Here is a 26469-nt window from a genome sequence, read left to right as displayed (position 1 = left end):
TGAAGGAAAACCCAAATCGGTTTTCTTATTTGAATCCCTCAAAGATCGCAACCCAATATTCTCGGTACAACAAACCTAATTGGATGTTATCAATCATAATCTTGATGGCACCCAATCAAAAACATGATTATGTGAAGTTTGATTGTGTGTATGCATAGATTGAATTGAAGATGATGAGATGCTTTGAAATCCTAGATTCATGTAGTTTTTACTCACTCTAGAAGCCTTACTAGAGAATGATGCGTATATGAAGTATTTATATGCACAGGTGATTTAGGGCAAAAGGAAATACAAATGAGGATATAAAAAATATGAATTTTTGAAGAAAAATATCAGATAAGTCGACCTATACAGGTTATGTGTGTAGGTGTTTAATTGGATGCATTATATGGTAAAACACTGGCTGGATTCTAATGTCTTGACTGGTGTCATGACATGGTGTGTATGTGTGACTGCATTGTAGGTTAGAATATCTAATTGTACTCTGATGTCTTGACTGATGTTATGACACACTTGAGTAGTTACTGCAGGATTAGCTAATACAGGATTTATTGAATGTCAAACTGGATACTGTGACATTCATCCCTGTCAGCAGATACTGAGGAATAGAACAGTTGGTGTTCTGTTAGAGCTCAGTATTCATTTGCAGTCTGGTTATCAAGGAAAAACCAGACCTGGCATAAGGCCTACTGTATGAATGTCAAACTGGATGTTATGACATTCATCATGGACAGTATATACTGAATAATAGACAGAGTGGTGTTCTGCTACACTTTAGTATGTTTCTTAGTTTGTTCTCCAAGAGGATAACAGAACTAACTTAAGGCCAAATGTGTAAATGTTAAATTGGATACTTTGACATTTATTAATGTAAGCTGTTACTGTAGTATGGTCATTTTGGTCATGTACAGGTCAGCAAAATTGTACAGTCTGTTTTCTGGAAAAACAGACTCAGCATATGATCCTTGATGTCAAGCTGAATGTCGTGACATTCATTCCTGACAGCATATGCTATATTGTAGGTTGTTCAGTTTTCTGTTTCAGCTTTTTCTCAGGCTATTCTTCAGGGATTCAACAGCTGAGAGAAAATCCAGGAAATCAACAACCAAGCTACATTTAATGAACCTAACAAATAACCTATTTGTTAGTAACCTAGATATTGAATTTATGGGAACTCGTGTGACCTTAAATTCAGGAGAATACAAGTGCAAAAGCCCAGGTACTGCAATATAAAAGGAAGTCGTTCCTTCATTCAGTTTTGGGGATTTTGAGGCGTGAAGATTAAGTGTGTCCATCATACTTCACTGCTGTATTTTTGTGAGTCTTGTATTAGACATATCTTGTAAGCCAAGCCATTATCACGTTGATGATTGTTTTGGTATAGGGTGTTCATTGAGTTGTAAGTGTTGTGTCGCTCAAATCTTTTAAGCGTGAGTGCTATGTATCTTGATTAAAGCTGTTAAGCACAATCAAGAGTTATTTGAAGTGTGACTTCAAAGTTGTCTTTAATATTGATTAAAGGTAGTAATCACTGAGGTGATTGAGGGGGAGTGAGTAGGAACTCTGATCTTAGAGTAAGATTGAAATTGCATTGGGTAGGGATTAAGTGACAAGTTGTAAACGAGTGAGTTTAGCTTTGAATTAATACTACTGATAGTGGATTTCCTCCCTGGCTTGGTAGCCCCCAGATGTAGGTCATGTTGGACTGAACTGGGTAAACAATTACTTGTGTTATTTACTGCACTTACTGTTAAGTTCTGCATAATTCTTGTCTGTGCAGAATTGGATGTCATAACAACCCGTGTGACATCTAAGGTCTGATAACTAGAATTTCAATTGGCATCAGAGCAGGCACCCTGCCTGTGAATTTCTGGGTGAGATCTAGGGAAGTTACTTTCTAGTACCATGGACAAGGATATAGGACACTCAAATAGACCACCAATGTTGGATGGCTCTAATTATGATGACTGGAAGCCTCTTATGATAGCCTTCTTAAGGTCTCTAGATAGCAAAGTCTGGAGAGCGGTCAACAAAGGATGGGAACATCCAACGAAGACAGGTGAAGATGGAGTCAGTGTGCAGATTCCTGAAGAAGAGTGGGACAAGGAGCAAGAGGCATTAGCTCTTGGAAACTCCAAGACCTTGAATGCATTGTTCAATGGAATCAGTAAGAACATCTTCAGGCTGGTGCACCACTGCGAACTAGCTAAGGAAGTTTGGGATACCCTCAAGGTAACTCATGAAGGTACTTCCAAGGTGAAGATGTCCAAACTTCAGATGCTGACCACCAAGTTTGAAAATCTGAGGATGAAAGAGGATGAGACTATTCATGACTTTCACATGAATATTCTTGAAATTGCAAACACCTCTGGTGGACTAGGTGAGAAAATGGCTGAAGAGAAACTTGTAAGAAAGATTCTCAGGTCCTTGCCTAAGAGATTTGCTATGAAGGTCACAGCCATAGAGGAGGCGCAGGACATCTGCAATATGAAGGTGGATGAGCTCATTGGTTCTCTCCAAACCTTTGAAATGGGCTTGTGTGAGAATGCTGAAAAGAAGAACAAAAGCATAGCTTTTGTATCTAATGCTGAAGAGGAGTCAGAAGCAGGATATACTGAAGGTGATGAAAGTATATCTGAAGCTTTAGCCATGCTTGGGAGACAGTTCAACAAGTTCGTGAAGAAGATTGATCAAAGAGGGAGACCTAATGTCAAGAACATCCAGTCTGACATCAGGAAAAGATCAACTTCTGAAGAAAAGTTCAACCAAGGCAAGGGAATCCAGTGTCATGGTTGTGAAGGGTATGGACACGTCAGAGATGAATGTCCTACCTATCTCAAGATGCAAAAGAAGGGGCTATCTATCACATGGTCTGAAGGAGATTCTGAAAGTGAATCTGAAGGAGAATCTGCCAAACATGTCACTGCACTAACCAGTGTTTGTGCCTCTGATGATGACTCAAGTGCAGATGAACTGACCTTTGATGAACTTGCTGCAGCCCATAAGAAGCTGTGTACCACCAGTGCAGAAGTCCGTGCACAAGGAGAAAAGCAGAAGAAACTCATCAAGGAACTGGAAGATGAGAGACAAAAGCATCTGACAGCCATAGAGGGTCTAAATGGTGAGATAGCCTTGCTGACCTCCAAGCTGAATCAGATGACTAAATCCATCATAATGATGAACAAGGGAACTGACACCTTGGAAGAAATTCTAAAGGTGGGACAGAAGTCTGGAACCAAATCTGGCCTAGGATTTGGGAAAAGATCCTCAGCTGAACACAAACGCCCAAAGGCTAAAGTTCAGAAGTTCAAGCGGAAGTCAAAGCCAATGTCTCAACATCGGGGAACTAGGATGAATAATCATCAGAAGAGGAAATACCAGGAGTGGAGGTGTCACCACTGTGGTAGGCTTGGACATATCAAAGCCTTCTGCTACTGGATTCATGGTTTCCCTAACCAAGCCTCGCATGTCAGGCCTAAGCATAAGACATATAAGCGCTATGTCCCCAGCAAGAAGCAACAATGGTATGCTAGGTTAGCACACACAGCTCTAAGGGCTTCTACCAGAGAAGACTGGTACTTTGACAGTGGATGCTCAAGACATATGACTGGTATGGAAAATCTACTGGTGGATATTCAACCTCACACTACCAGCTATGTGACCTTTGCTGATGGTGCCAAAGGAAAAATAAAAGGTGTGGGCAAGTTGGACTGCTCTGGAGTTCCAAAACTGAATAATGTACTGTTAGTAAGAGGACTAACTGCAAATCTCATCAGCATAAGCCAGCTGTGTGATCAAGGATTCTATGTTTAGTTTACTAAGGAGCTGTGTATTGTGACAAATGGTGACAATCAGGAAGTTATGAGAGGAACCAGGTCCAAAGATAACTGTTATCTGTGGGAACCTAAAGTCTCTAACTTTTCCACAATATGCTCCTCAGCCAAGGAAGAACAGGAGGTGAAGCTGTGGCATAGACGACTTGGACTTCTCCACTTACGGGGAATGAAGAAGATTATATCCAAGGAAGCAGTCAGAGGGATCCCAAAGCTGCTTATTGATGAAGGAAGAGTCTGTGGAGAATGCCAGGTGGGCAAGCAAACCAAGATGTCACATCCGAAGCTGGGACATCCTACAACTTCCAGAGTTCTGGAACTGTTGCATATGGACTTAATGGGACCTATGCAGGTTGAAAGTCTTGGTGGGAAGAGATATGCCTACGTGGTGGTTGATGACCATTCCAGATACACGTGGATAAGCTTCATCAGAGAGAAGTCAGATACATTTGATGTCTTCAAAGACCTATGCATCAGACTTCAAAGGGAAAAGGACAGTTGTGTGGTCCGGATTAGGAGTGATCATGGTACGGAGTTCAAGAATTCCAAGTTTGATGAGTTTTGCTCGTCTGAAGGAATAAGTCATGAGTTCTCCTCCCCTATAACTCCCCAGCAGAATGGGATAGTTGAAAGAAAAAATAGAACTATTCAAGAATCTGCCAGAGCAATGATTCATGCAAAGAAGCTCCCCATGCACTTTTGGGCTGAAGCAATGAATACCGCGTGCTATGTTCACAACAGAGTCACCTTGAGAAAAGGAACCTCCTCCACTCTATATGAAATATGGAAAGGCAGAAAACCCACAGTGAAGTACTTTCATATCTTTGGAAGTAAATGCTACATTCTCACAGATCGTGAACAGAGAAGGAAGCTGGATCCCAAAAGTGATGAAGGTATATTTCTAGGATACTCCACTAACAGCAGAGCCTACAGAGTGTTCAACTACAGGACCAATGTCCTGATGGAATCCATAAATGTTATTGTGGATGATAAAGAGGAAGGGATCAATGTCATAGAGGATGTTGAAACATTCCTTGACAGTTCAACTGACATTCCAGTCAAGTCTGAAGAAGTACAGGAACCTCCTCCTGATTGTGAAGTAGATGCAACCACCAAAATGCCATCTATCAGAATTCAGAAAGACCACCCTAAGGATCTTATCATAGGGGATCCTAATAGTGGTGTGACTACCAGGTCACGGGGAATAAGCTCAAATTCCTGCTTTGTATCCAAGGTTGAACCAAAGAATGTGAAAGAAGCCCTGACTGACGAGTACTGGATCAATGCCATGCAAGAGGAACTTGAGCAGTTCAAAAGGAATAAAGTATGGGAGCTAGTTCCAAGACCTGAAGGGACCAACATCATTGGTACCAAGTGGGTCTACAAAAACAAATCTGATGAGAAAGGAGTAATTACTAGGAATAAAGCAAGACTAGTAGCTCAAGGATACACTCAAGTTGAAGGGGTTGATTTTGATGAGACATTTGCTCCTGTGGCTAGGCTTGAGTCCATCAGATTGTTGTTAGGGGTAGCATGCATTCTGAAGTTTAAACTATTCCAAATGGATGTGAAGAGTGCATTCTTGAATGGCTACTTGAATGAAGAAGTCTATGTGGAACAACCTAAAGGGTTCTATGATCCTAACCAACCTAAGCATGTATACAAGTTGAGGAAAGCCTTGTATGGGTTGAAACAAGCACCTAGAGCATGGTATGAAAGGTTGACCGAATTTCTGACCTCAAATGGATACAGAAAAGATGGAATAGATAAAACCTTGTTCGTGAAGGATGAAGACGACAAAATCATGATTGCTCAAATCTATGTGGATGATATAGTCTTTGGTGGTATGTCAGAACAAATGGTATCACATTTTGTTCAACAGATGCAATCTGAGTTTGAAATGAGTCTGGTTGGGGAACTAACCTACTTTCTTGGAATGCAAGTCAACCAAATGGAGGACTCTATGTTCCTCTCCCAAAGCAAGTATGCCAAAAACATCGTTAAGAAGTTTGGTATGGATAATGCTAGGCACAAAAGGACTCCTGCTCCTACTCATCTGAAGTTAACCAAAGATGATGGAGGGTCTAGTGTTGATCAATGCTTGTATAGAAGCATGATAGGAAGTCTACTATATCTAACTGCAAGTAGACCTGACATCTCTTATGCAGTTGGAGTGTGTGCGAGATACCAAGCAGAGCCTAAGATGAGCCACTTGAATCAAGTCAAAAGGATTCTCAAGTACATCAATGGGACTTGTGACTATGGAATGCTGTACTCACATGGGTCTGAGCCTGTCCTATCTGGGTACTGTGATGCTGACTGGGCTGGGAGTGCTGATGACAGAAAAAGCACATCAGGAGGATGTTTCTTCTTGGGAGACAATCTCATATCTTGGTTCAGCAAGAAGCAGAATTGTGTATCTCTGTCCACTGCAGAGGCTGAATACATAGTTGCTGGAAGCAGCTGTTCCCAACTGGTTTGGATGAAACAGATGCTCACTGAGTACAATGTCACTCAAAATGTCATGACATTGTTCTGTGATAATCTCAGTGCCATCAATATCTCCAAGAATCCCATCCAACACAGCAGGACCAAACATATTGACATTAGACACCACTTCATCAGAGATTTGGTGGAAGACAAGGTGATTACTTTGGAACATGTAGCCACTGAACTTCAACTGGCTGACATATTTACAAAGGCTCTGGATGCTACTCAGTTTGAAAACTTAAGGAGCAAACTGGGAATATGTCTCTCTGAGACCTTATAGCAATCACTGATGTTTGGAATGTATTTATTGGAACTATGTTCTGATTGGTCAACAGATCATAGCTTTACCACTTGCAACAAGTGTGGCAACAAGAGGGTAAGGAGACACCCTAACGTGAGAAGACCTATGCACCTGCAGGAATTCAAGGACGCTGTTCATGCAGGAGTGGTTCTGGATGTCAGAAACAAAGTCATGGCATCTGATATGGTTGTACCTACAGTAAAGCAAAAGTGGGTGATTACTTGATCAAAGCTGTGAAGCAAGATCAAGTGGGTACTAACTTGGTTGAAACTGTGAAGTAAAACCAAGTTTGTAAGTCTGTCATTTTTTTCTGGTTATGTTGTTGGCTTTGGCAACATTTGTGACAAAAAGGGGGAGTAACAGGTGATACCCTAGACAACAGACTGGTCTGTGAAAACAGACGTTCATGACAGATTCGAAGATTCCCCCCCCCCTGCAGCAGCTGATGTGTGTTGAAGTTTTTATTTAACTTATGTATGTATGCTGTAATGTGAAGTTTCTCTTAACTTCCATGTATGTGAGTGTGCTGCCACTCTGAGTGTATTAGCTAGGTTTATTTCCTGCTAGATGTGTGATTCCGCTGCTATGAACTCTGTTATGGGGATCAAAGTGTTTTAGCCAAAAATTTGCCAAATGGGGAGTTTGTAGGTGTTTAATTGGCTGCATTATATGGTAAAACACTGGCTGGATTCTAATGTCTTGACTGATGTCATGACATGGTGTGTATGTGTGACTGCATTGTAGGTTAGAATATCTAACTGTACTCTGATGTCTTGACTGATGTTATGACACACTTGAGTAGTTACTACAGGATTAGCTAATACAGGATTTATTGAATGTCAAACTGGATACTGTGACATTCATCCCTGTCAGCAGATACTGAGGAATAGAACAGTTGGTGTTCTGTTAGAGCTCAGTATTCATTTGCAGTCTGGTTATCAAGGAAAAACCAGACCTGGCATAAGGCCTACTGTATGAATGTCAAACTGGATGTTATGACATTCATCATGGACAGTATATACTGAATAATAGACAGAGTGGTGTTCTGCTACACTTCAGTATGTTTCTTAGTTTGTTCTCCAAGAGGATAACAGAACTAACTTAAGGCCAAATGTGTAAATGTCAAATTGGATACTTTGACATTTATTAATGTAAGTTGTTACTGTAGTATGGTCATTTTGGTCATGTACAGGTCAGCAAAATTGTACAGTCTGTTTTCTGGAAAAACAGACTCAGCATATGATCCTTGATGTCAAGCTGAATGTCGTGACATTCATTCCTGACAGCATATGCTATATTGTAGGTTGTTCAGTTTTCTGTTTCAGCTTTTTCTCAGGCTATTCTTCAGGGATTCAACAGCTGAGAGAAAATCCAGGAAATCAACAACCAAGCTACATTTAATGAACCTAACAAATAACCTATTTGTTAGTAACCTAGATATTGAATTTATGGGAACTCGTGTGACCTTAAATTCAGGAGAATACAAGTGCAAAAGCCCAGGTACTGCAATATAAAAGGAAGTCGTTCCTTCATTCAGTTTTGGGGATTTTGAGGCGTGAAGATTAAGTGTGTCCATCATACTTCACTGTTGTATTTTTGTGAGTCTTGTATTAGACATATCTTGTAAGCCAAGCCATTATCACGTTGATGATTGTTTTGGTATAGGGTGTTCATTGAATTGTAAGTGTTGTGTCGCTCAAAGCTTTTAAGCGTGAGTGCTGTGTATCTTGATTAAAGCTGTTAAGCACAATCAAGAGTTGTTTGAAGTGTGACTTCAAAGTTGTCTTTAATATTGATTAAAGGTAGTAATCACTGAGGTGATTGAGGGGGAGTGAGTAGGAACTCTGATCTTAGAGTAAGATTGAAATTGCATTGGGTAGGGATTAAGTGACAAGTTGTAAACGGGTGAGTTTAGCTTTGAATTAATACTACTGATAGTGGATTTCCTCCCTGGCTTGGTAGCCCCCAGATGTAGGTCATGTTGGACTGAACTGGGTAAACAATTACTTGTGTTATTTACTGCACTTACTGTTAAGTTCTGCATAATTCTTGTCTGTGCAGAATTGGATGTCATAACAACCCGTGTGACATCTAAGGTCTGATAACTAGAATTTCAATGTGTCGGCCTGTTCGATGCATAGGTCGACCTGTTCAAGGTCATGTGTCGACCTATGACAGTTATGTGCTCCCTATGTGTCAACCTGAAGACTCGGCACATGAAACAGAGGCCACGAGCTTTAATACAACAACATACATGTCGACCTATAGACTTCATGTGTCGACCTATAGTCAAGAAACTTTTTCTATAGGTCGACCTGTAGTTCAAAGTGTTGACATATAGCCATGATTTTTTTTCAATAGGTCGACCTATAGTTCTATGTGTTGACATGTACTACTATTTTTCACAAAAATTGATTTTTCATGCATGTTTGATGCATGAGACCTTTCCCACATTGTTTACAAATAATTTTATGCTTCCTAATGCTAAGATGCACATTGAGATTCCGAGGATACCGTCCAATATATATTTACGCTAAACTATCCTAGTTTTGACATCATACAAAACACATCTAACGGAAGTTGCACTCACAGGGTTTCCATTAGAGTGCTTTTGAATACTTTAGAGTATTGTTGGATACTCTAGAGTCAATTAGATAGTTGAGAGATGTTGAGCTAATTTGTAACTTTTGAATTACTCTATTGAGTAAAATTAACATAATAGATTTTTGAGAATTTCTGAGTATTTTGATGAGTTATAGTCATTGAGTAATAACACAAATTTACTCTTTTTAAGATGAAAAATAATTATTTTAAAAACTATGATTTTTTAGATTAGTAATCCAGGGGGATTATAGTGATAGACTGTGATTGAAAATTTTGGAGATTAATAATTCGGAGGGATTATAGTGACGACTTGTGATTGACAATTTAAGAGATTAGCAATTCGGGGGGATTACAGTGACGGTCTATGATTGGCAATGTGTTGGTTCAAGAGTGGAACTTTATTTGATGATGTTTTGATGGTGACATTTTGATGATGTATTGATGATGATATTTTGATGTTGATATTTTCATGATGATATGTTGATGATTGATGAGTTGCATGTTTGCTTTTATACATGGTCATGCATGCATATATTTTGGAGTTATGTATGACTTTGATCCAATAATGGTCTGGTTCAGAGAGAGACTATGGCCGTCTCACGTCTAGAAGGGACACAGTTCAAGAGAAACTGGAGACATGGGCAATCAGTAACATACCTCTGACCCCAAAAAACCGGTACCACATGCATTTTAATGAAAGAGTTGATGGCATTAGCATTTGAATTACTATTTGAGTTGTGATTGTATTTTGTGTGAATGACATATTTGTGATTGTCATTAATTACCATCCTGCTGCTATTTTTCATTTTTATCATTTATAAGGTGTATTCTCACCCCTTTTTTATTGTGGCATATGTGCTCCTCTGGAGTATAGACAATCAAGTACTCAGCAGGAGTAGTTGCTTGTGAGTTGGAGGATAGTCTTGGAGTTTTTCTTCATTTATTTTATCTCCTATCGTTATTTAGTTGGTATATATGCTCTGATATGTAACATTGGGAACGAGACATGTTATTTGTTTTAAGTTGGTGTTTGGAGTTTATATTCTTTGAGTATTTTCCTTTAATTAATTCTTTGTGTTTTGAGGTATTTTGAGTCTTACTGCGAGAGTTTTGAAAAATATTCATGAAGTTGTATGTTTTGTTTTGATTAGCATCCTAAGTTGTGGGATTTCTCTTTTATATTAAGAGTCTAGGTTTAGGGTGTTACATGATCCATCCTTAAAAATGGTTAAGATACAATAATAATAACAAGTGTAGCAAATGAATTATGAAAATATTAGTAACATTAAATTATCGCAAGCAGCGTGCAACTTCCTGTTATCTGATATGTCTTCCAAAGACAACTTGTGGTTAGTCAGTGAAATATTAGAGGTAAACTACATCGACATAGGTAAACTACATCGACATAGGTTGCACTTTTATCCACAAAAATGGACGTGTCAACCAAGAACAAGAGGTAACACCTCAATGTGCAAGTCCGACGGTACCCAACCTACATGTCATCACCTTCGGCGTCCACATCCTTTTGCAGATGTTCTTCAGAAAGCTTTTCCAAAAAATTACACCTAGCATAAGCACCTCATGTGTCATGTGCCTCATGTGAGGCCTCAACCCCCAAATAAGTGACCATCATGTCGACGTCTTCCTCTCGATTGATCCTCCCGTGGCTCCGCAATTTTCTCCTTATGGGAAGATTCAGGAAGCATGAGACATCATCCAAGGTGATGGTCATCTCGCTTATAGGAAGGTGGGAAAACGAGGTCTCTGAATTCCACTTCTCAGCAAAATCCGCATGCATGTCATGGGATATAGTCATGTACGCAACAGAACGTAAATCGACAAGATCATAATATCAGAGAACATCCTGAAACTAATTATCAATGGGTTGCACCAACTCTAATATTTTCCTCCCATGATGTATACAGAGATTCATCTTAGGACATACATTTAGTGCATACAGAGATGCATCCCCGGATTAAATTTTGGCATAATAGGGTCACCCCATCAAATTCATCTGAAAATGGCTAAAAAAATGTGTGTTCTTTTGAGTTCTCACGGTGGTGTGCAAGCACCTATAAGGGTGGAAAGAGCATTTCCCTATTTATTTTCCAAAAAATATAGAAAGAATGTAATGTGTTATATCATCCTCATCTTTAGGTGACGCCATATTTTTTCAGGGAATTTTTTTTCCCACCCTTAGGGTGTGGCTCACAGCACTGAAAATCTGAAATTACTCTCAGGTGCATCCCGAGATGCATCTCTAGGCACGCCTTAAATCACTACATCCTTCGTAAATCAAACAACTACCTCATTTTTATCAAAAATTGGTCCGGAGTTGTATCTTCGTAAATTTCTAGGGTGAATTCAAAGATGTATCTCCAAAAATACCCTTGGACCCATTTACTACACGTTTTTCATTGAGTTGGTTTATTTAACCATTCAGTGACATTTTCGGAGATGCATCTCTAAAAATATCAAACGTAAAATTGAATATATCACCACCTTGCATGATCATCTCTCAGACACTCCATACCACCTCTATAACCCAAAGCCCTTAAAAGAATTCATTCTCAATCAACTTTTCGACTCCAGATAATCATTTTTATGTTTATCATATCAAAGGAAGCAAAAGAAGCTACAATTTAAGGTAAATTTCACTCATTTCATCTCTTATTGCTTTCATTAATCTTGTTATAGAGTTGAAAAAATATATGTTACATCCAGATGTGCATCTCTAAATTTACCTTTTCATGTTTCGGATGTGCATCTCCGAATTTTTCTGCAACTGTGAGTTTTTTAACCATTTTTCTATTTTGGTTCGTATTAGATATGGTGCATCCGGATATGCTTCCCCCAAATTTGTTGTAAGTAATGATGTAAAATCGGATGAGGTGAAATATGATGTTAAATCGGGTGCTAGACCGGTTATTGTCAAGGTAGATGTTGGTCAACATTTTAGAAATGAACAATTGTTTACTGCTCGTGAACATATGCTTCAACGGGTTCGGTGATGCATCTTTTGATACATTTTAGATTGTAATCTATACATTTTTTTTATGTATTATCGTCACCGATGTAACCTCAATATGATTTAATACATAAGTAATATAATATTCAACAATGATGGTGTAAAAGCCTATTGTTTCTATTTACAAATTTTATGGTTTACATCTTCCGTTTATGTTTACACAGTTTCCGGTCTGATTTTGGTTCAGGGGTGATTCTAGAAGTGCATATATGGATACACCTCATACTACATTTAAAAAATAACACAACAAGGCATTTACGGATGTGCATATCCCTAAACACCATTTTTTCGTAAAAAAACATAAAATAAGGTGTATCCAAAAATGCATCTCTGAAAAATGCCCTGATGACAGGATAAGGTTTCTAAGGTCTAAAGTGATCCAAAATTTATATAAATAGGATATCTCTCATCCCATATTTTCTACAAAACACACCAAAATCAGAGAATGAATTCATATCTCACACCTTGCATTTGTGTATTTGAATGGCACGAATTCGCCACTTTAATTTAGGGTCACCAAGGACAAATTTTTCGCCTATTTGATATCCAAATTGAATACTCTCCTGCGAAGTCCAGAAAATTGAAGAGTTGTCAAGCTCGAGTATCGTTCATCCTCATTTGATAGTGAAAGAAAAATACAGTTCACCAACTTTGAATTGAAGACGGATGAAGATTTAAAGGTTATATGGAGTACTTTTCACTGTTATGTATAAAAGGGTCTGATTGAAGTGGATGTGAAGATTGCAAGATCCGTCGAAGATATTATCAACATGTTCCAACGTTCTCAATTATCCGTTTATAACGATATGTAGGGGTGGGAAGAAGTTAGGCTAGGCTAGCCTTTAGAAGGCATAAGTCTAGCCTTCGATAAACTTACAAGGTCTGAGTCTGGCATATGGCCTACTATAGGCTCTCTTTTTTTGTCTGGCCTGCCCTTTTTAAAAGTCTGGTCTGGCCTGAAAGCCTATTTAAAAGTTTGTTTCTTACTAAGGTTTTCAATTAATCCATATTACTTAAGAATTCTTATACATCAGTCTATATATGCATATATAGGTCGATCTATTTAGCATTTTTTTCTAATATATATGCATATGTAGGCCAGCCTATTTAGTATTTTTTCTAATATATATGCATATATAGGTCAGCCTATTTAGACTATTTTTAATATATATGAAAATATATGTCAGCCTATAAGGTTTCATAGGTTTTTTTAATAGCCTAAGTCTAACCTATTTAATTAAATAGGCTTTTAAAAAAGCCTAAGCCTGATTTTTTTTATTAAATAGGTATGGCTTGGTCTGACCTTAAATAGGCTAGGTTATAGGCTCATGTAGGTTGGTCTGACCTATTCTCATCCCTAATGATATGTAATGTTAAATTTATGTTAATATCAAGTTGTTGTGGTTTCTAGATGATGCTTATATTGTCTCTATTTCTATTTTGAAGTATAGATATCGTTTTCAGATATGCATATCAGAAATATACCAAATACACGTTCGGAGATGTAATTCTAGACTAAAATTAAGTATAATAAGGATGTCTCACTCGTTTGCGTTCAATTTTGTTAAAAATAAATACATTCGAAAATACATCTCTGAAATTCTAAGAACATTTTTGAATTTTCATCAAAGAATTGCAAGAAAATATAGAAATGAGAAATTCGATTCCCTTTTTTCACTTTCTAAATCAACGACAGTGATATCTTTTTTTCTTTACTGAATCATTTTTGGATTACTCAAGCCTCAAGGCAAGTAAGCAATAAGGAAGAAAAATATTATCCAAATAAACACATCTTTCCCTTTTAGAATCTTACTCTCTTTTCTCCACAATTTTTTTTAAGATTTCAAGACAAGTTTCATTTTTAGGTTTTGCAATGTATAAGAAGATGATGAACCCAAAAAAATGAATATATTAATTAAAATAACATAAATTGAGACTCAAAAAAAATTTAAAGTTCAAAAATTTACAAAAAAAAAAATCAAATATTTCTCTCAAACATTTTAGTGTTTTCAGAAAATTGAAATTTCCCTCCCGTTGTTGTTGAGAATAGAACATTATTTCTTTTTTTTCTTTCATTTTTCTGTTGTTTGATGTGATAATTGATTTGGTGGGTTTTGTTTAATGATGAATGATTGACTAGTGAAGAAGATGGTGAAGAATGAAATTGGATACCCTACATTTGGAAGGAGCACGAATTCACACATTTGGAGCATGAGTGACCATTCAACCAAAATTTGATAGTAGACGAAAGCACCGTGTGATTAAGACCTGGCCACCAAAACAAAGGGTCCGGTGAGGCTGCGGTACACCTCAATGCCAACCTGAATTCAGCAATAATATGCACAACTAACTTCATATAAAATTGACAGACACTTGAAAAAGTAGGTGATCTATGAAACTAACAGCAATGGAACTAGAGTAAACCTAACATCAATGCAATGTTAGAAGCATTCAGATTCATGCAAAAGTATCTTTGATCCTACAACTTCAAGGTAATGAGCATTTTCGCAACCATGGAAAACCATTCTGCCACTCATGCTATGGCAATGGCTGACATGAAACACCTTTTGACATTTGCTGATGTGTGAATTTCCTTCCATCCTTGACCTTCTTTATAATTCTCAACCTGCGTGTTCATAGATGCAAAAATATGAATGTGAGATTAATACAAAATGTATCAACAAAGGCAAAATATTGTTGTTAATAAGTATACTTACAGTATTTACAATAGTTTGACAATCATTAACACCCCCAACCACATAGATGGAATCTTTAACAACTGCAGCAGCAAAATACCCCCTAGAATGATTCATTGTTGTTTCCTCCATCATCCATGTCCCGAGACGAGGATCAAAGACTTCAACACTTGGAACCATTGTTTTTCCATCAAAGCCGCCTAACACATACCTATGCAAGGAATACAGAGGTTTAAGTGAAGCATGTTTCAACCAAGAACAGAGCGTTATAGAAGAGGAAGGTTAAGTTTCTGGCTAGAAATAACAATATTTTTTATCTATATACAAGTTTGCCATGTTAATACCTATTGTTGATAGTCATAAATTGTAAATGATCATAAATATACTTATAAATCAGATACATCTCTCATTTTACAAATCAGTTTTATGAACTTGAGTTAGGAACAACTCAAATTCTAAGATGGAATCACAACATATCTATGATCTGATAGGTATATTGGGAAAAATAAACTAATAGGGTGGGAGACCCTCTATCGAGTCACTCAGATAATGCAGAGATGTCCGTCCTAGGCATGATTTGAAAATATGTTTATACAAGTGAGAGACATGCCATCTTAGCCGATTTAAGCGAATTGAGAGCTAGACTCGATTCAAATCCAAAGAATTACCAAATGAATATATAAAACAAATAAAAAGAGCCTCGTCACAACAATTGGAGTTACAAGTGATACATGTGACACTGTACGCACATCCAATTTCAACCGCACTCATTCCACAATGTTCGTCGGGCCTTCCTCTCTCCGTTTTAAACCTTTCCGGTGTTATGCTCTCAAGTTTCCAGCACATTTGAACTGTTTTATATTGAAACAGTACTTGAGCATTCAGTTTGTTGTTTCTAGTGTTTGAATCAGTCTATTTCTTTTTCTTTCGTAATAGAAAAAGGGACTCTTAATGAAACTATGTATAAGAAAAAGAGTTTGACTTCTTTCGCCTTTTCTGGCACTCCTACCATTAAGTAAAAGAGGTTGAATGGGAAAAATTATTTGGATTCACTTGATACAATGGAAATATGGTTTTCTGGGCCAAGGGTTATTTGACCATCTTGATAAGGCAAATGGCATTGCTGTTCCAAAAAGGGAAGAGTGGAAACAATTATTTGACCCTCTTGATAGATAAGGCAAATGGCATTTCTGTTCCAAAAAGGGAAGAGTGGAAACAATTATTTGACCCTCTTGATAGATAAGGCAAATGGCATTGCTGTTCCAAAAAGGGAAGAGTGGAAACAATCTGTTTTTCAGCTCTTGGCATTATTGGTTTCAGTTGCTTGAATCGAAATTGATGGTTCACTTCTGTCCGTAACAAACATGTAATGAGGTTTCGAAGAAGGCACAAACGGTTTATGCTAATGATATACAACAACTATACGAGACAATCCTTGACCCGGCAACAATCCAGATGTCTAATCTTGATTTGTCTGCCTATTTGAACAATGCACAATCTGTTTTGTGAAGAAGCTAAGTTGGTGATCTTAAATCCGGATTTAAAGAAAGATGGCAGAAAAACTAGATAATATGCTAATGGTGTTTGTTCTCCATGGACTGCACAAAGAGTTCGAATCTGTTCAGAAGGAAGACACCGACTAATTGGAGATGTTCTTTGATTGTTTGCTTCGAGTTTCAACCATTAGTACTGATGCTCCAGCGCGAGTAGAGTCTTCAATGTTGTGTCCAACACTCCAACTCTGCTGACCATGGAGGCTGAGGTTGTTGTCATAGAGATGGTGGTTGTGGCAAAGGTGGTAGAGGAAATCTTTATTGCGCTTAAGGTAAGCAGGATGGACATACTCGAGATCGTTGTTATTCTTTCATGGATTTCCAACCAAAACATTCGAGGCCCGTTTTCAAGCAAAAGTTCCAACCCGAAGTTGATAATTAGTATCATCAAAATTCAAAAGTACCTTCAGTTTAAGGCAACTCAAAAGGCATCGTCCTCTTCAGCTATTCTTGCTCACAGTAGTAATTCTACGGTTTATTTCTCTCTTTTGTGTCGATTGGACCATGGTTTTTATATTATCGTGTATTTGATCATGTTAAGAAATGTGATTGGACCTAACTCAATCCTACAAAACCGGCTTGTAAGGTGAGAATTGCCCTCACTTATAAAGACATGTTCAGGTCATATATTGTCCGATGTGGGACTCTTAACACACCTCCTCACGCAAAGGAATGGACATTTGGAATGTGGAAATAAATGGTGGGTGACTCGATAGCGGAAACCCAATAGTAGGTGACCAACCAAATCTTAAACCAAACCCTGATACCATGTTAAGAAATGTGGTTGGGCCTAACTTAACCCTACAAAACCGACTTGTAAGGTAAGAATCTTCCCCGCTTATAAAGACATGTTCATGTCATATATTGTCCAACATGGGACTCTTAACAGATCATTAAGCTGGTAAGTCATCCCTTTATCTAAATTATCTCCTAAAACACCTCACACCATTAATCTTGATGATGGGTCTAAGGCCCATACAACAGGTGTTAGTCATGCTTTGCCTTTTCCATCTTTAAATTCCATATTATTTGTACTTGGTTGCTCCTCCTATTTAATTTCAATCATCCAACTTACTCGTAAATTGAAATTTATCGGATCTAGGTCAAGACGTCTCTAACATGGATATAAGGGATAGGTGGAGGACCTATTTCCTAAAATATTCTATAAAGGATAGGGTGAAGGGCCTATTTATATGGATATAGGCTACACTAATATTTTTGGATGTTCAGACGTAGATTGGACAGGAGATGCTGGTGATAGAAGATCCACTTCAAACTATTGTGTTTTCATTCGAGTTAACTTAATCTCAAGGAAAGACAAGAAATAAACAGTTGTTGCAAGGTCAAGCCCTGAAACCAATTGCCGTGCTATGTCTAATGCAACATGTGAACTTGTATGGTTAAGGAATTTGCTTAAGGAGTTGAAGTTTGAGATAGGTCCTATAGGACTTGCTTCTGAGAACCAATCAGCTTTATATATCTTGTCTAGTTCAATTTTCAATGAGAGGAAAAAACACACAGGAGTTGATTGTCATTTCATTAGAGAGAAGATAGAAGATTATCTTGGGCAACATCAAGACTTCCTTAATTTTACCTAATTATCAACTTGTTCATATGCTAACTAAGTCCTTACAAGGTCCTAGGATAGTTTACATATGTAACAAGCTGGATGCATATGACATATATGCTCTAGCTTGAGGGAGAGTGATGATTGTAAATATATTTTGTTTTTGTTATTTGATTTATCAAGCAGGATTCTATATTCCTGAGTAGCTGGTTCTGTTTTGATATGATTCTATAATTATGGAATCATATTTGCTCATCCTCTTGTATATATAAAACTTGTAATTCTCTTATGAATACACGAGAAATATGCAGATTTAAGAGATGTAAAACTCACAATTTTTCATTTAGAACAACTATTGAATGACAGCCCCTATTTGTATTCATGTTTGCTATTTTGAACCAAGAATGTTCCCTGGGATCAAATCTTTCGGCAGAACTGCAATTATGTTTAAGAGTCAGTCATATAAATATATAGATAAATAAAATGTATGTATTATGTAGAAGTAAAGAATAAAATCATTTCTAGATCAACCATGTTTGCAAGATAATTTTTGTAACTATATAGATGAATCAATTGAACAGAAATCAAGTTATAATTCTTACTTTAAATAGTAATTTCCATCAAATCCACCAGTAGCATAAATCGCACCATTGAGTTCTACTGCAGAAAGAGCGAATCTCTGGAAATATGAAGAGAATTCAAACAATAACTTCAACAATTTTGTTTGTTTGTCAAAGAAATAATACAGCTGATTACTTTATTTAATCTATAATGTGACTAAGAAGAACAAACTTCTGTTAGGCAGAGCACATAAAATGATCAATCAAGCCATGAATATCTACCATTTGAAAGAATCACTTTACCTTCTCAAGCATTGAGCGTGTGGGGATCCACCGCCCAACATCTAAATCAAGCATCTCAACATCTGAAAAGCACTCAACGCCGTTGCCACCTCCAACAGCAAATATTTTTCCATCCAAAGCAGCACCAGACAAGCTTCCTTTCTTTCGGTTCAAAGAGGGACACAAGGTCCAGTTGTCATAAATTGGATTGTAGGATTCAACTACACAAACATAAGACTAAAACTATTGACAAGAGTTTCTCATTGTAAAAAAGTATTTAAAACCATAGTAAGATCATACCTGAGTCAAACCAATCACGATCATTTCCACCACCGAAAACATAAATTTCGCCATTCAACTCTACAACTGAAGCATACGATCGAAGATGGTTCATAGGCTTGAGAGATTTGATCATATTCTGAGAAGTACAATAAATATCCATAGCTGCTAACGATGATTCTCCATCAGAGCCACCTATTAAAAAAAACGAATCTTTGGCATCTAAATGCAGCTCAGCAGATGCATTGATTACTGTCTCCTCAACATGTGTCAGAGGAGTATCACGTGTAGATTCAAACAGCATAAAACGGTCTTTTAGAAGCTGAATTTCCATGTCTGCCTTTATCTGAGTGGAAAATAAAATAAGCGAATAGTGATTTCAGAAAAGCATATTCACATATGATATGAAAAATAGAAAACAAGTGCAATTAAAGATAAAAAGTTAACATCAAAAGAAAATTCTGCCTTCATTTTCACAGATAGTTGTCATTTAGATAATCTCCAACCTAAAACTGATTTAAGTTATTCACACTTGTTAGGCTTACTAATTGAACTCACCAAATTACCAACACAAGCTTCTTATACATTCATCAATGATCTTCAATTCTTAGTTTTAATACACATATGAAATCATGTATTATATAAAGATTTTTAATTAGTGTTGCCCTCTGTTAACTTCCTAAAGACCTTTCTTATATTAAAAAGTTACTTTGAATTATGCATCATCAAAAATAAGAACAAAAAACTCAAGGATTTGGATCACCCGCGGTCACTGCATAGATGTTTTATATCTTGTTTTATTTATTTCACACTGCAGACACGGTAGTAAAACCAAAACCTTGTGAATCGAGAAAGAGTGAAATGAATAACTACTAAAAAGCACACTTACAAGTGATCAAAATCATTGTGAAGTTCAAACATAAGCAAAAGATTGAAACTAGTACAGGAATAATCACGAAACAAGAATCTAAAAATATGGTTAGATAGAGAATACGGGCTACAAATGATTGACAAAGATGATCAATTCTAGATATTACCAGCTTCTCCTCGAGGTAGTTAATCCTTTCGGTTTGAGTTATATTGAAATCAGTCAGTTCTTTGATCTCTTGCACCAACTATAGAATATAGAAACATTACAAGTTAGTTATTTGTAGAAAATCAAAATTAATTAATTAATACGTTACATATAACAAAAGTTATCAAACATTCTCAACCACCTGAGCTATGTTGTATTGATGCTTTAGTGGAGAACCAGTATTCTCCTCCTTCTCAAATGAAGAACAGGTATTATAAGCCTTCTCAGATGGAGAACAAGGATTCTCCTCCTTCTCTAATGGAGAACTAGGATTCTCCTCCTGCTCATCTGAATGCCTTCCTTCAGACCAATTCTCATAAGGCGCTTCATTTACATTATTTTCCCAAGATAGACTCTGATTTGGATGAGCAACAGAAATTTCCTTTAGTTTCATCCATATGGCGTCCGTCTCCTTTGGTGTTGCTTCCACCTTATCAACTGAAAGAGTATCCAATGGCTGAAAGCATTCATCTAACAAATCACTCTCATTGGAACCTGATACCATACTTGAGCGGGAAGAATGATACTGCTCGAACTCTGATTCAGGCATTTTAAATGTTTTAGTTTTCCAAGAAGGATCGTGCCATGGAAGACTTCGGGATATAGTTATCCGATTCATATCCTGTGGAACAGAATTGGCAGGGGCAATTTCCAAGGGCTTTAGTAAGGCAATCAATTGGCTTGTTTGTCCATGGTCCAGCTCAAACCAGAAATGCTTATGGTGGTAGTAGTTATCAGCAATTGCAGGTCTAAATTTATCTTCGGACAGTGGCCGGCAATGCAACTGAACTCGGATTTGCACCTTGAGCATTAATAATACAAGCATATAACATAGGTTACTTTTAATGAGTAACCCATAATTGTCTTGAATAGCACTGAATCAATTATACTAAGCAAGAACAAGACTGTTTCATACCTGAGCCGGAAACTGTGTCACTTCTTTGCCATCAGCGGTCCATCCATAACGGTCTATATTCATTCTTCCGTTACCAGCCGCCTCGAAAACTCCATGAAGCATCCTATCAGTATAGTTAAACAAAAACAGAGGCAACCCAGGTTGAATATGCTTCACGTAAGAGAAATGCACAGCCGGTAAGCCTGTTTTTGAAACAGATAAAAGTTCCATGAGTAAGAAAGAGTTCACAACCATCCAAAATCCCTAAGAAATGAAAACTTGTTTACCATCACCGATCAGTTAGAGATATCCAAAACAAGTCACAAGCATCAAGTTTAGGTAATGATGTAACTGTATAAGTGTTTCCATGCAGTGTTCTTAGATTGATACTAACCAAAACTAAACATGCTAATCACACAAAAATGACTTACCAAAGAGTTGTTTGGTTAAGCATTCTTTAATAGTAGCATTCTTGCAACCAAATATAACACCACCAAGTTGATCCTTCGTCAAATTTCTTCCAAATACCGATAGATTCGGACCAGGAGTGTAAAACTGATTCCCACTTGAACCAGGAATCTGTATTTTCTTCCAATTCCCCATCCTGTTTATAACAACAACAACAAAAAGTTATTTCATCAACAATGTAGGGCAAAAACTGAAATCACAAACAAACCTAACTTATCACGACGCCGATTAAGCTTCATCGAAACCAGAAAAAAAAAATGAAACTTTCTTGTTTTTTTTTCTTGACACAAAATGTGTTTGTGAAATCTAATAGATAAACTCTGAATACAAACTCTTTTGAAGCTAAGAAGCATTTATTCAAACACCTTTTGAGTCCACTACACTACATTACAATGCTAATAAATAAAGAAGCAGAAATTTCACCAAAAATGGAAATGCTACTATAAAAACGCACAAGGAATCATTTTCCGAAAACTGAAAAAAATGAACATGGACCACATTTCAAAGAGAGGAAACAAACAAGAACAAGAAAGTTACAACAAACACGTTTAGAAAGAAACACGTAAACGTTTGAAAGTTGATTAAATAGGGTTTAGAGTAATTAATAGGTTAAAAACTCTTACATGACATGCAAATTTCAAAGAAATTGATCAAAAAGTTCAGTTTGTTTGTGATCATGAACGTGATTTTGGGATTATAGTACCTTTTAGAATGTGAAATGTGTGTGTGTGTAAGAGAGAGAGAGAGAGAGAGAGAGAGAGAGAGAGAGAGAGAGAGAGAGAGAGGTGGTGAGGTGGAGCAGAGAGTGGAAGAGTCTGTGGAAAAACTGAAATGAAGGACGCAGCTAATACAAAGAAAAGGAGGGAGAGGGGTTTTATTTTTATATATTTTGTTTAATAATTAATTAAAATAAATAATTTATTAATGCTTTTTTTTTTAAATCATAAAAGCTGATTGTGACTTGAAACGTAGACATCAAACGTCTTTCAAACTTCTACTATCTGACTTACTTATGGAATATTACAGAATAAAATAAGAATTAGTGTTACATGGATATTTTTTTTAAGAATTTTAAATAAGTATCTAAAAATTCAAGTTCAAATTTGCGGGAAAAAAAGTATATAATGTATGTAATTTTTAAAATTATTTAATTAAAATGTGTCCTTATGAATGAATGAATTAATTTTAATATGGTGAGTGAGAAAAATAATTTGTTGTAATAAATTAATAATAGTACACCTAATTCATTCTAAGTTATAAAAATGCAAAATTTTGCATTTGATTTAATTCATGAATCATAAACATTACATGTATTTTTCATCATATGAATAGAATGATACATTGCCTTTTGTCACTTGAAAATTACAATACTCATCTCAAATATATTTTCAGACATTCATAATGTGTGATGTGAGTGAGACCTACCTATATGATGAAACTGTTTCAAGTACACTTAATTCGTCTATTACAGTCATTTTCTTTGGAAAAGACGCATCTTTAGTTTATTTATTTTCATTTTTTTATATAATTATCATAGAGTCACACATAACTATCATGTCTTAGTTAAATTTGTAACGAGGCATTTAGTGTAATAATATTAATAGTTATTGGTTGATTAAAATTTTACAAATCAACTTTTTAATTTGTGTATAAATAAAAGAAAATTATTGTATTTACATTAATGTAATATTGATATTTATTGATTTATTAAAATTTTACAAACCTACTTTTAAATTTTTAATTTGTATATAATAAAAAAGAAAAATACTTGGCATTTATGTTAATGTTACAAAATTTTATTGATCTTGTTAAATCAATTCAGAAAAGTGAAATTTAAAATATTAAATTATTTGACAAAAAAACAAAGTTTTATTGTTCAATGAATCATCGAATCAATCAAACATATTTGTAAATTTAAAATAAATTTATAATAAAATTTATTATAATGAGAATAATTGTTTTTATTTTTTTATAACTATCTGACAAGCATAATTACGGGTAGTTTGTTTCAGTTTTTTAAAATGATTTTATAGTATTACATAAATTTTGATTAAAAAAGTTTACAAAGTTTATTTTAAAAAATGTTTCAAATGAAAATTTTATTTAAATATTTTTTTTAATATTATTTTAGATATTTCATCATATTTTTTTAGATATTAAAATTTATAAAAAAAATCATGTTGAAGCTATTTTTAATAGTTTTTCATAAAAAAATATTTTTAAAATACATCTTTTTTAAAATAAGTGTAACGCCCCAAATAAAATGCGTCTAAACTTATGATATTTATAGTTTTAAATTTATTGATACAATCAACTATGACAAATTGTCATAGTACATGATAAAAGTACGTAGTGCATGCACGTATACATATAATATGTCTGATACAAGGTACTAAGATCAAAACACTAAAATCAAAAATATACAGCAGAAACTAAAACAACATGGTATTCAGGCTCTTTAAGACATCTTGTCATATCCTTTGGCGAGTACATGCTCATCTAAAAATATAACAACAATAATAAGGTGAGATATTTCTATCTCCATGGAGCCCCCTACTAAAACCATAAGTCCAACCGACTAATGAGTTGTGCAAAACTATTACGAACTTACAAGTCCTAGTTCTTACGAGACAAGACATAAACCAGATGAAAGTTCACTCCACAAGCACTTGGTTTCATGAAAGTTGGCATTGGCCAAGTCCTTTTGCATAGGAAGTGTTGCCTAATTCTAAGTCCAATGTCTCAAATCAAATCCAACCGTCTACACAAAATGTCTTTTAGGGTTTTTGTTCTTATTATGTACATTAAGGTCAAAAGACCACAAACACAAACAAGCACACAAATAAGTATAATCACAAGATATGACTCAAGTGAGCAAAATGAAAATGGCATTATAGTAAACAAATTTAATGGTATGAATAATGACAAATGAAATAAGACTTAAAATTAAAGTGCATAAAAGTAAATGACTTGAAATTAAATGTTAGTTGATAGTTGATTAGAAGTTAGTATTATTTTTGCTTTTGTTTTGTTTAAATCATTCTTTGGAGAACACTCAACCCACTTATCACAAGCATGAATCCTTGAACCAATATATCTTCCAAAGAAAGAAAAAAATGTCAAGTTTCCACACAATACCATGAAAGAGGGGAGACTTACAATCTCACTTACTAGAATGATATGCCTTTTGTGTCAACAATTTAACGTTATGTTAAGCAATCATAATTGGACTTATGTAGAAGTCACAACTATTTGAGGTCGGACAATAAATTTTTTAGTGTTAATGCATGTTAGAGACATTGTATTATGAATCATGCTCCTAAAACATATCACACTTAAAAAAAATATGCAAAAGGGGTGGACCTAATCTCCTTCACACTTATGTTGATTTTGCAATCAACTAGCCTTAGGATATGGAGATATCATAGGTCCATGAAATGAATGAGAAGATAATGGGATTGAGATGAAGAGGGAGGGGAAATGGAATCAACACAAATTAATCAAAGGAGGACTTTGATCAAATTAAAATCATTCATTCATTTTGGGAGATGAAATGTACATTTCATCAATCCCCTAAATCCAATGATTTTAACTCAAAAAAGTCAAATCAACCTTAACCAAGGCCTAACAACACAAGTCAAACTCGACAAGTCAAAATTAGAAGCTCAACACAGCTTATTTGGCATTTAAATAATTAAAATCAATTAAAATATGCATTAAATTAAATTATGGTTTGTCCAATTCCTAAAACATCATCAAAACACCAAAGAAATGGTCATGAGATTTATCATAGGTCAAACAAGGTCAAAGGAGCTTGGAGAATGTTTTTTATAATTTTTGGAAACTTAAAACTATTTTTAAATAATTAAAAATATTCACAAAATCAATTAAATTATTAAAAATATTAATAATGATCCAAAAAATAATTTTAATTCAAAATATGAAAGAGGAATTTATTTTAAAAAATTTGGTGAAACTCTCATATTTTTGGATCAATATTAAAATTAATATGAATTACTGAAAATAAACCAAATAAAATGAAAATCAGAAAATAAGAAAAAAATGTGGACCACTTGATCTCCCTTATTAATTGAGGTGACAGATCAAGTGGCTCTCAGCGTGTTTTCCACCATGGTCTTGAGTCAGCGCGCCACACAAGTGGTAATCCAAACCAACGCATGAGATTAGATTAAATCAAATGGATCATGTGGTTCCGATGACTGTCAACTCACCACCAGAGCCAAAGCTCCGGTCTCCTTCTCCGATGAGCCTCACCAAAATGGTTCAGTCACAACCATCACCAAAATTAAAAAGAAGGACATGATTTTAAAGTAAAAATGGCAATGAGCTCGAATCTGACCTCAATTTATCCTAACTCCAAGTATATTGAGAGATACAAGGAGTTGAAATTTGAGGTGCACGAGCTGAGTTGCTTCGATTTGACCTCAAAGTAACTCAATCTTGTTGCCTACATTGGTAGGACTTCAGACAATCAAAGATCTAAGAGAATTATGGAGAATTGAGTGAGAATTGAAGAGATGAACATTTCTGGAAAATACCTTCAATGTAGGTCTGAATTCGATTGTTCTTGCTCTTGCTTGTGCTTGATCTTGCTCAGGATACTTGAAGGAGTGTAATAGAATGATCAGAAGGCTTTGGATCCTTAGAGATTTGAATCTCAAAGAAGTGAGATTCAAACTCAATTTCCAAATGAAAATTATCAAGATTATCCTTTGGAATGGGAAGGTTTGAATGCTTGGGATCAAAGCTGGCGCGTAGGGTCCTTATTTCTGAGTATAGAGGGATTTATTTATAGCCAATTGGTTTGCTATTTGCAC

At 35.8% G+C, this 26469-nt stretch overlaps 1 protein-coding gene across 7 annotated transcripts; it reads right to left on the bottom strand.

The window, feature by feature from the left end:
• Positions 1-14497: 14497 nt before the first annotated feature.
• LOC127127392 (uncharacterized) lies at positions 14498-22474 on the bottom strand. 7 transcript variants are annotated; one of them, XR_007805338.1, is made up of 12 exons: positions 21845-22013; positions 21595-21767; positions 21185-21366; positions 20411-21070; positions 20231-20308; positions 19215-19539; positions 18936-19135; positions 18675-18751; positions 18406-18507; positions 14974-15163; positions 14681-14882; positions 14498-14577 (listed from the first exon to the last, which is right to left on the bottom strand). XR_007805338.1 is itself a non-coding variant. In XM_051056568.1 (11 exons), exons 2-11 carry the CDS (start codon positions 21764-21766, stop codon positions 14790-14792), a joined length of 2079 nt encoding a protein of 692 aa, XP_050912525.1. In that variant the 5' UTR covers position 21767; positions 22335-22474; the 3' UTR covers positions 14498-14789. The 7 variants fall into 7 exon arrangements, 5 of the variants coding, with proteins under 5 accessions (XP_050912525.1, XP_050912523.1, XP_050912520.1 ...); XR_007805339.1 differs by having other exon boundaries at positions 14498-14524; XM_051056568.1 differs by lacking the exon at positions 21845-22013 and adding an exon at positions 22335-22474 and having other exon boundaries at positions 14498-14882.
• Positions 22475-26469: the final 3995 nt, after the last annotated feature.

Source organism: Lathyrus oleraceus, chromosome 3 (assembly GCF_024323335.1).
Source record: "Lathyrus oleraceus cultivar Zhongwan6 chromosome 3, CAAS_Psat_ZW6_1.0, whole genome shotgun sequence".
Taxonomy (NCBI): Eukaryota; Viridiplantae; Streptophyta; class Magnoliopsida; order Fabales; family Fabaceae; genus Lathyrus; species Lathyrus oleraceus.
The sequence above is the reverse complement of the archived record's forward strand: the minus strand, read 5'-3'. Positions and strand labels throughout refer to the sequence as shown.

Excerpts from the sequence above, each read along its gene's own strand:
- LOC127127392 (XM_051056563.1), bottom strand. The coding sequence starts at position 21,984 with ATGCTTCTTAGCTTCAAAAGAGTTTGTATTCAGAGTTTATCTATTAGA. Across the intron at positions 21,768-21,844 it reads CTTAATCGGCGTCGTGATAA|GATGGGGAATTGGAAGAAAA; the intron begins GTTAGGTTTGTT and ends TGTTATAAACAG. Across the intron at positions 21,367-21,594 it reads CTTAACCAAACAACTCTTTG|GCTTACCGGCTGTGCATTTC; the intron begins GTAAGTCATTTT and ends TTTCAAAAACAG.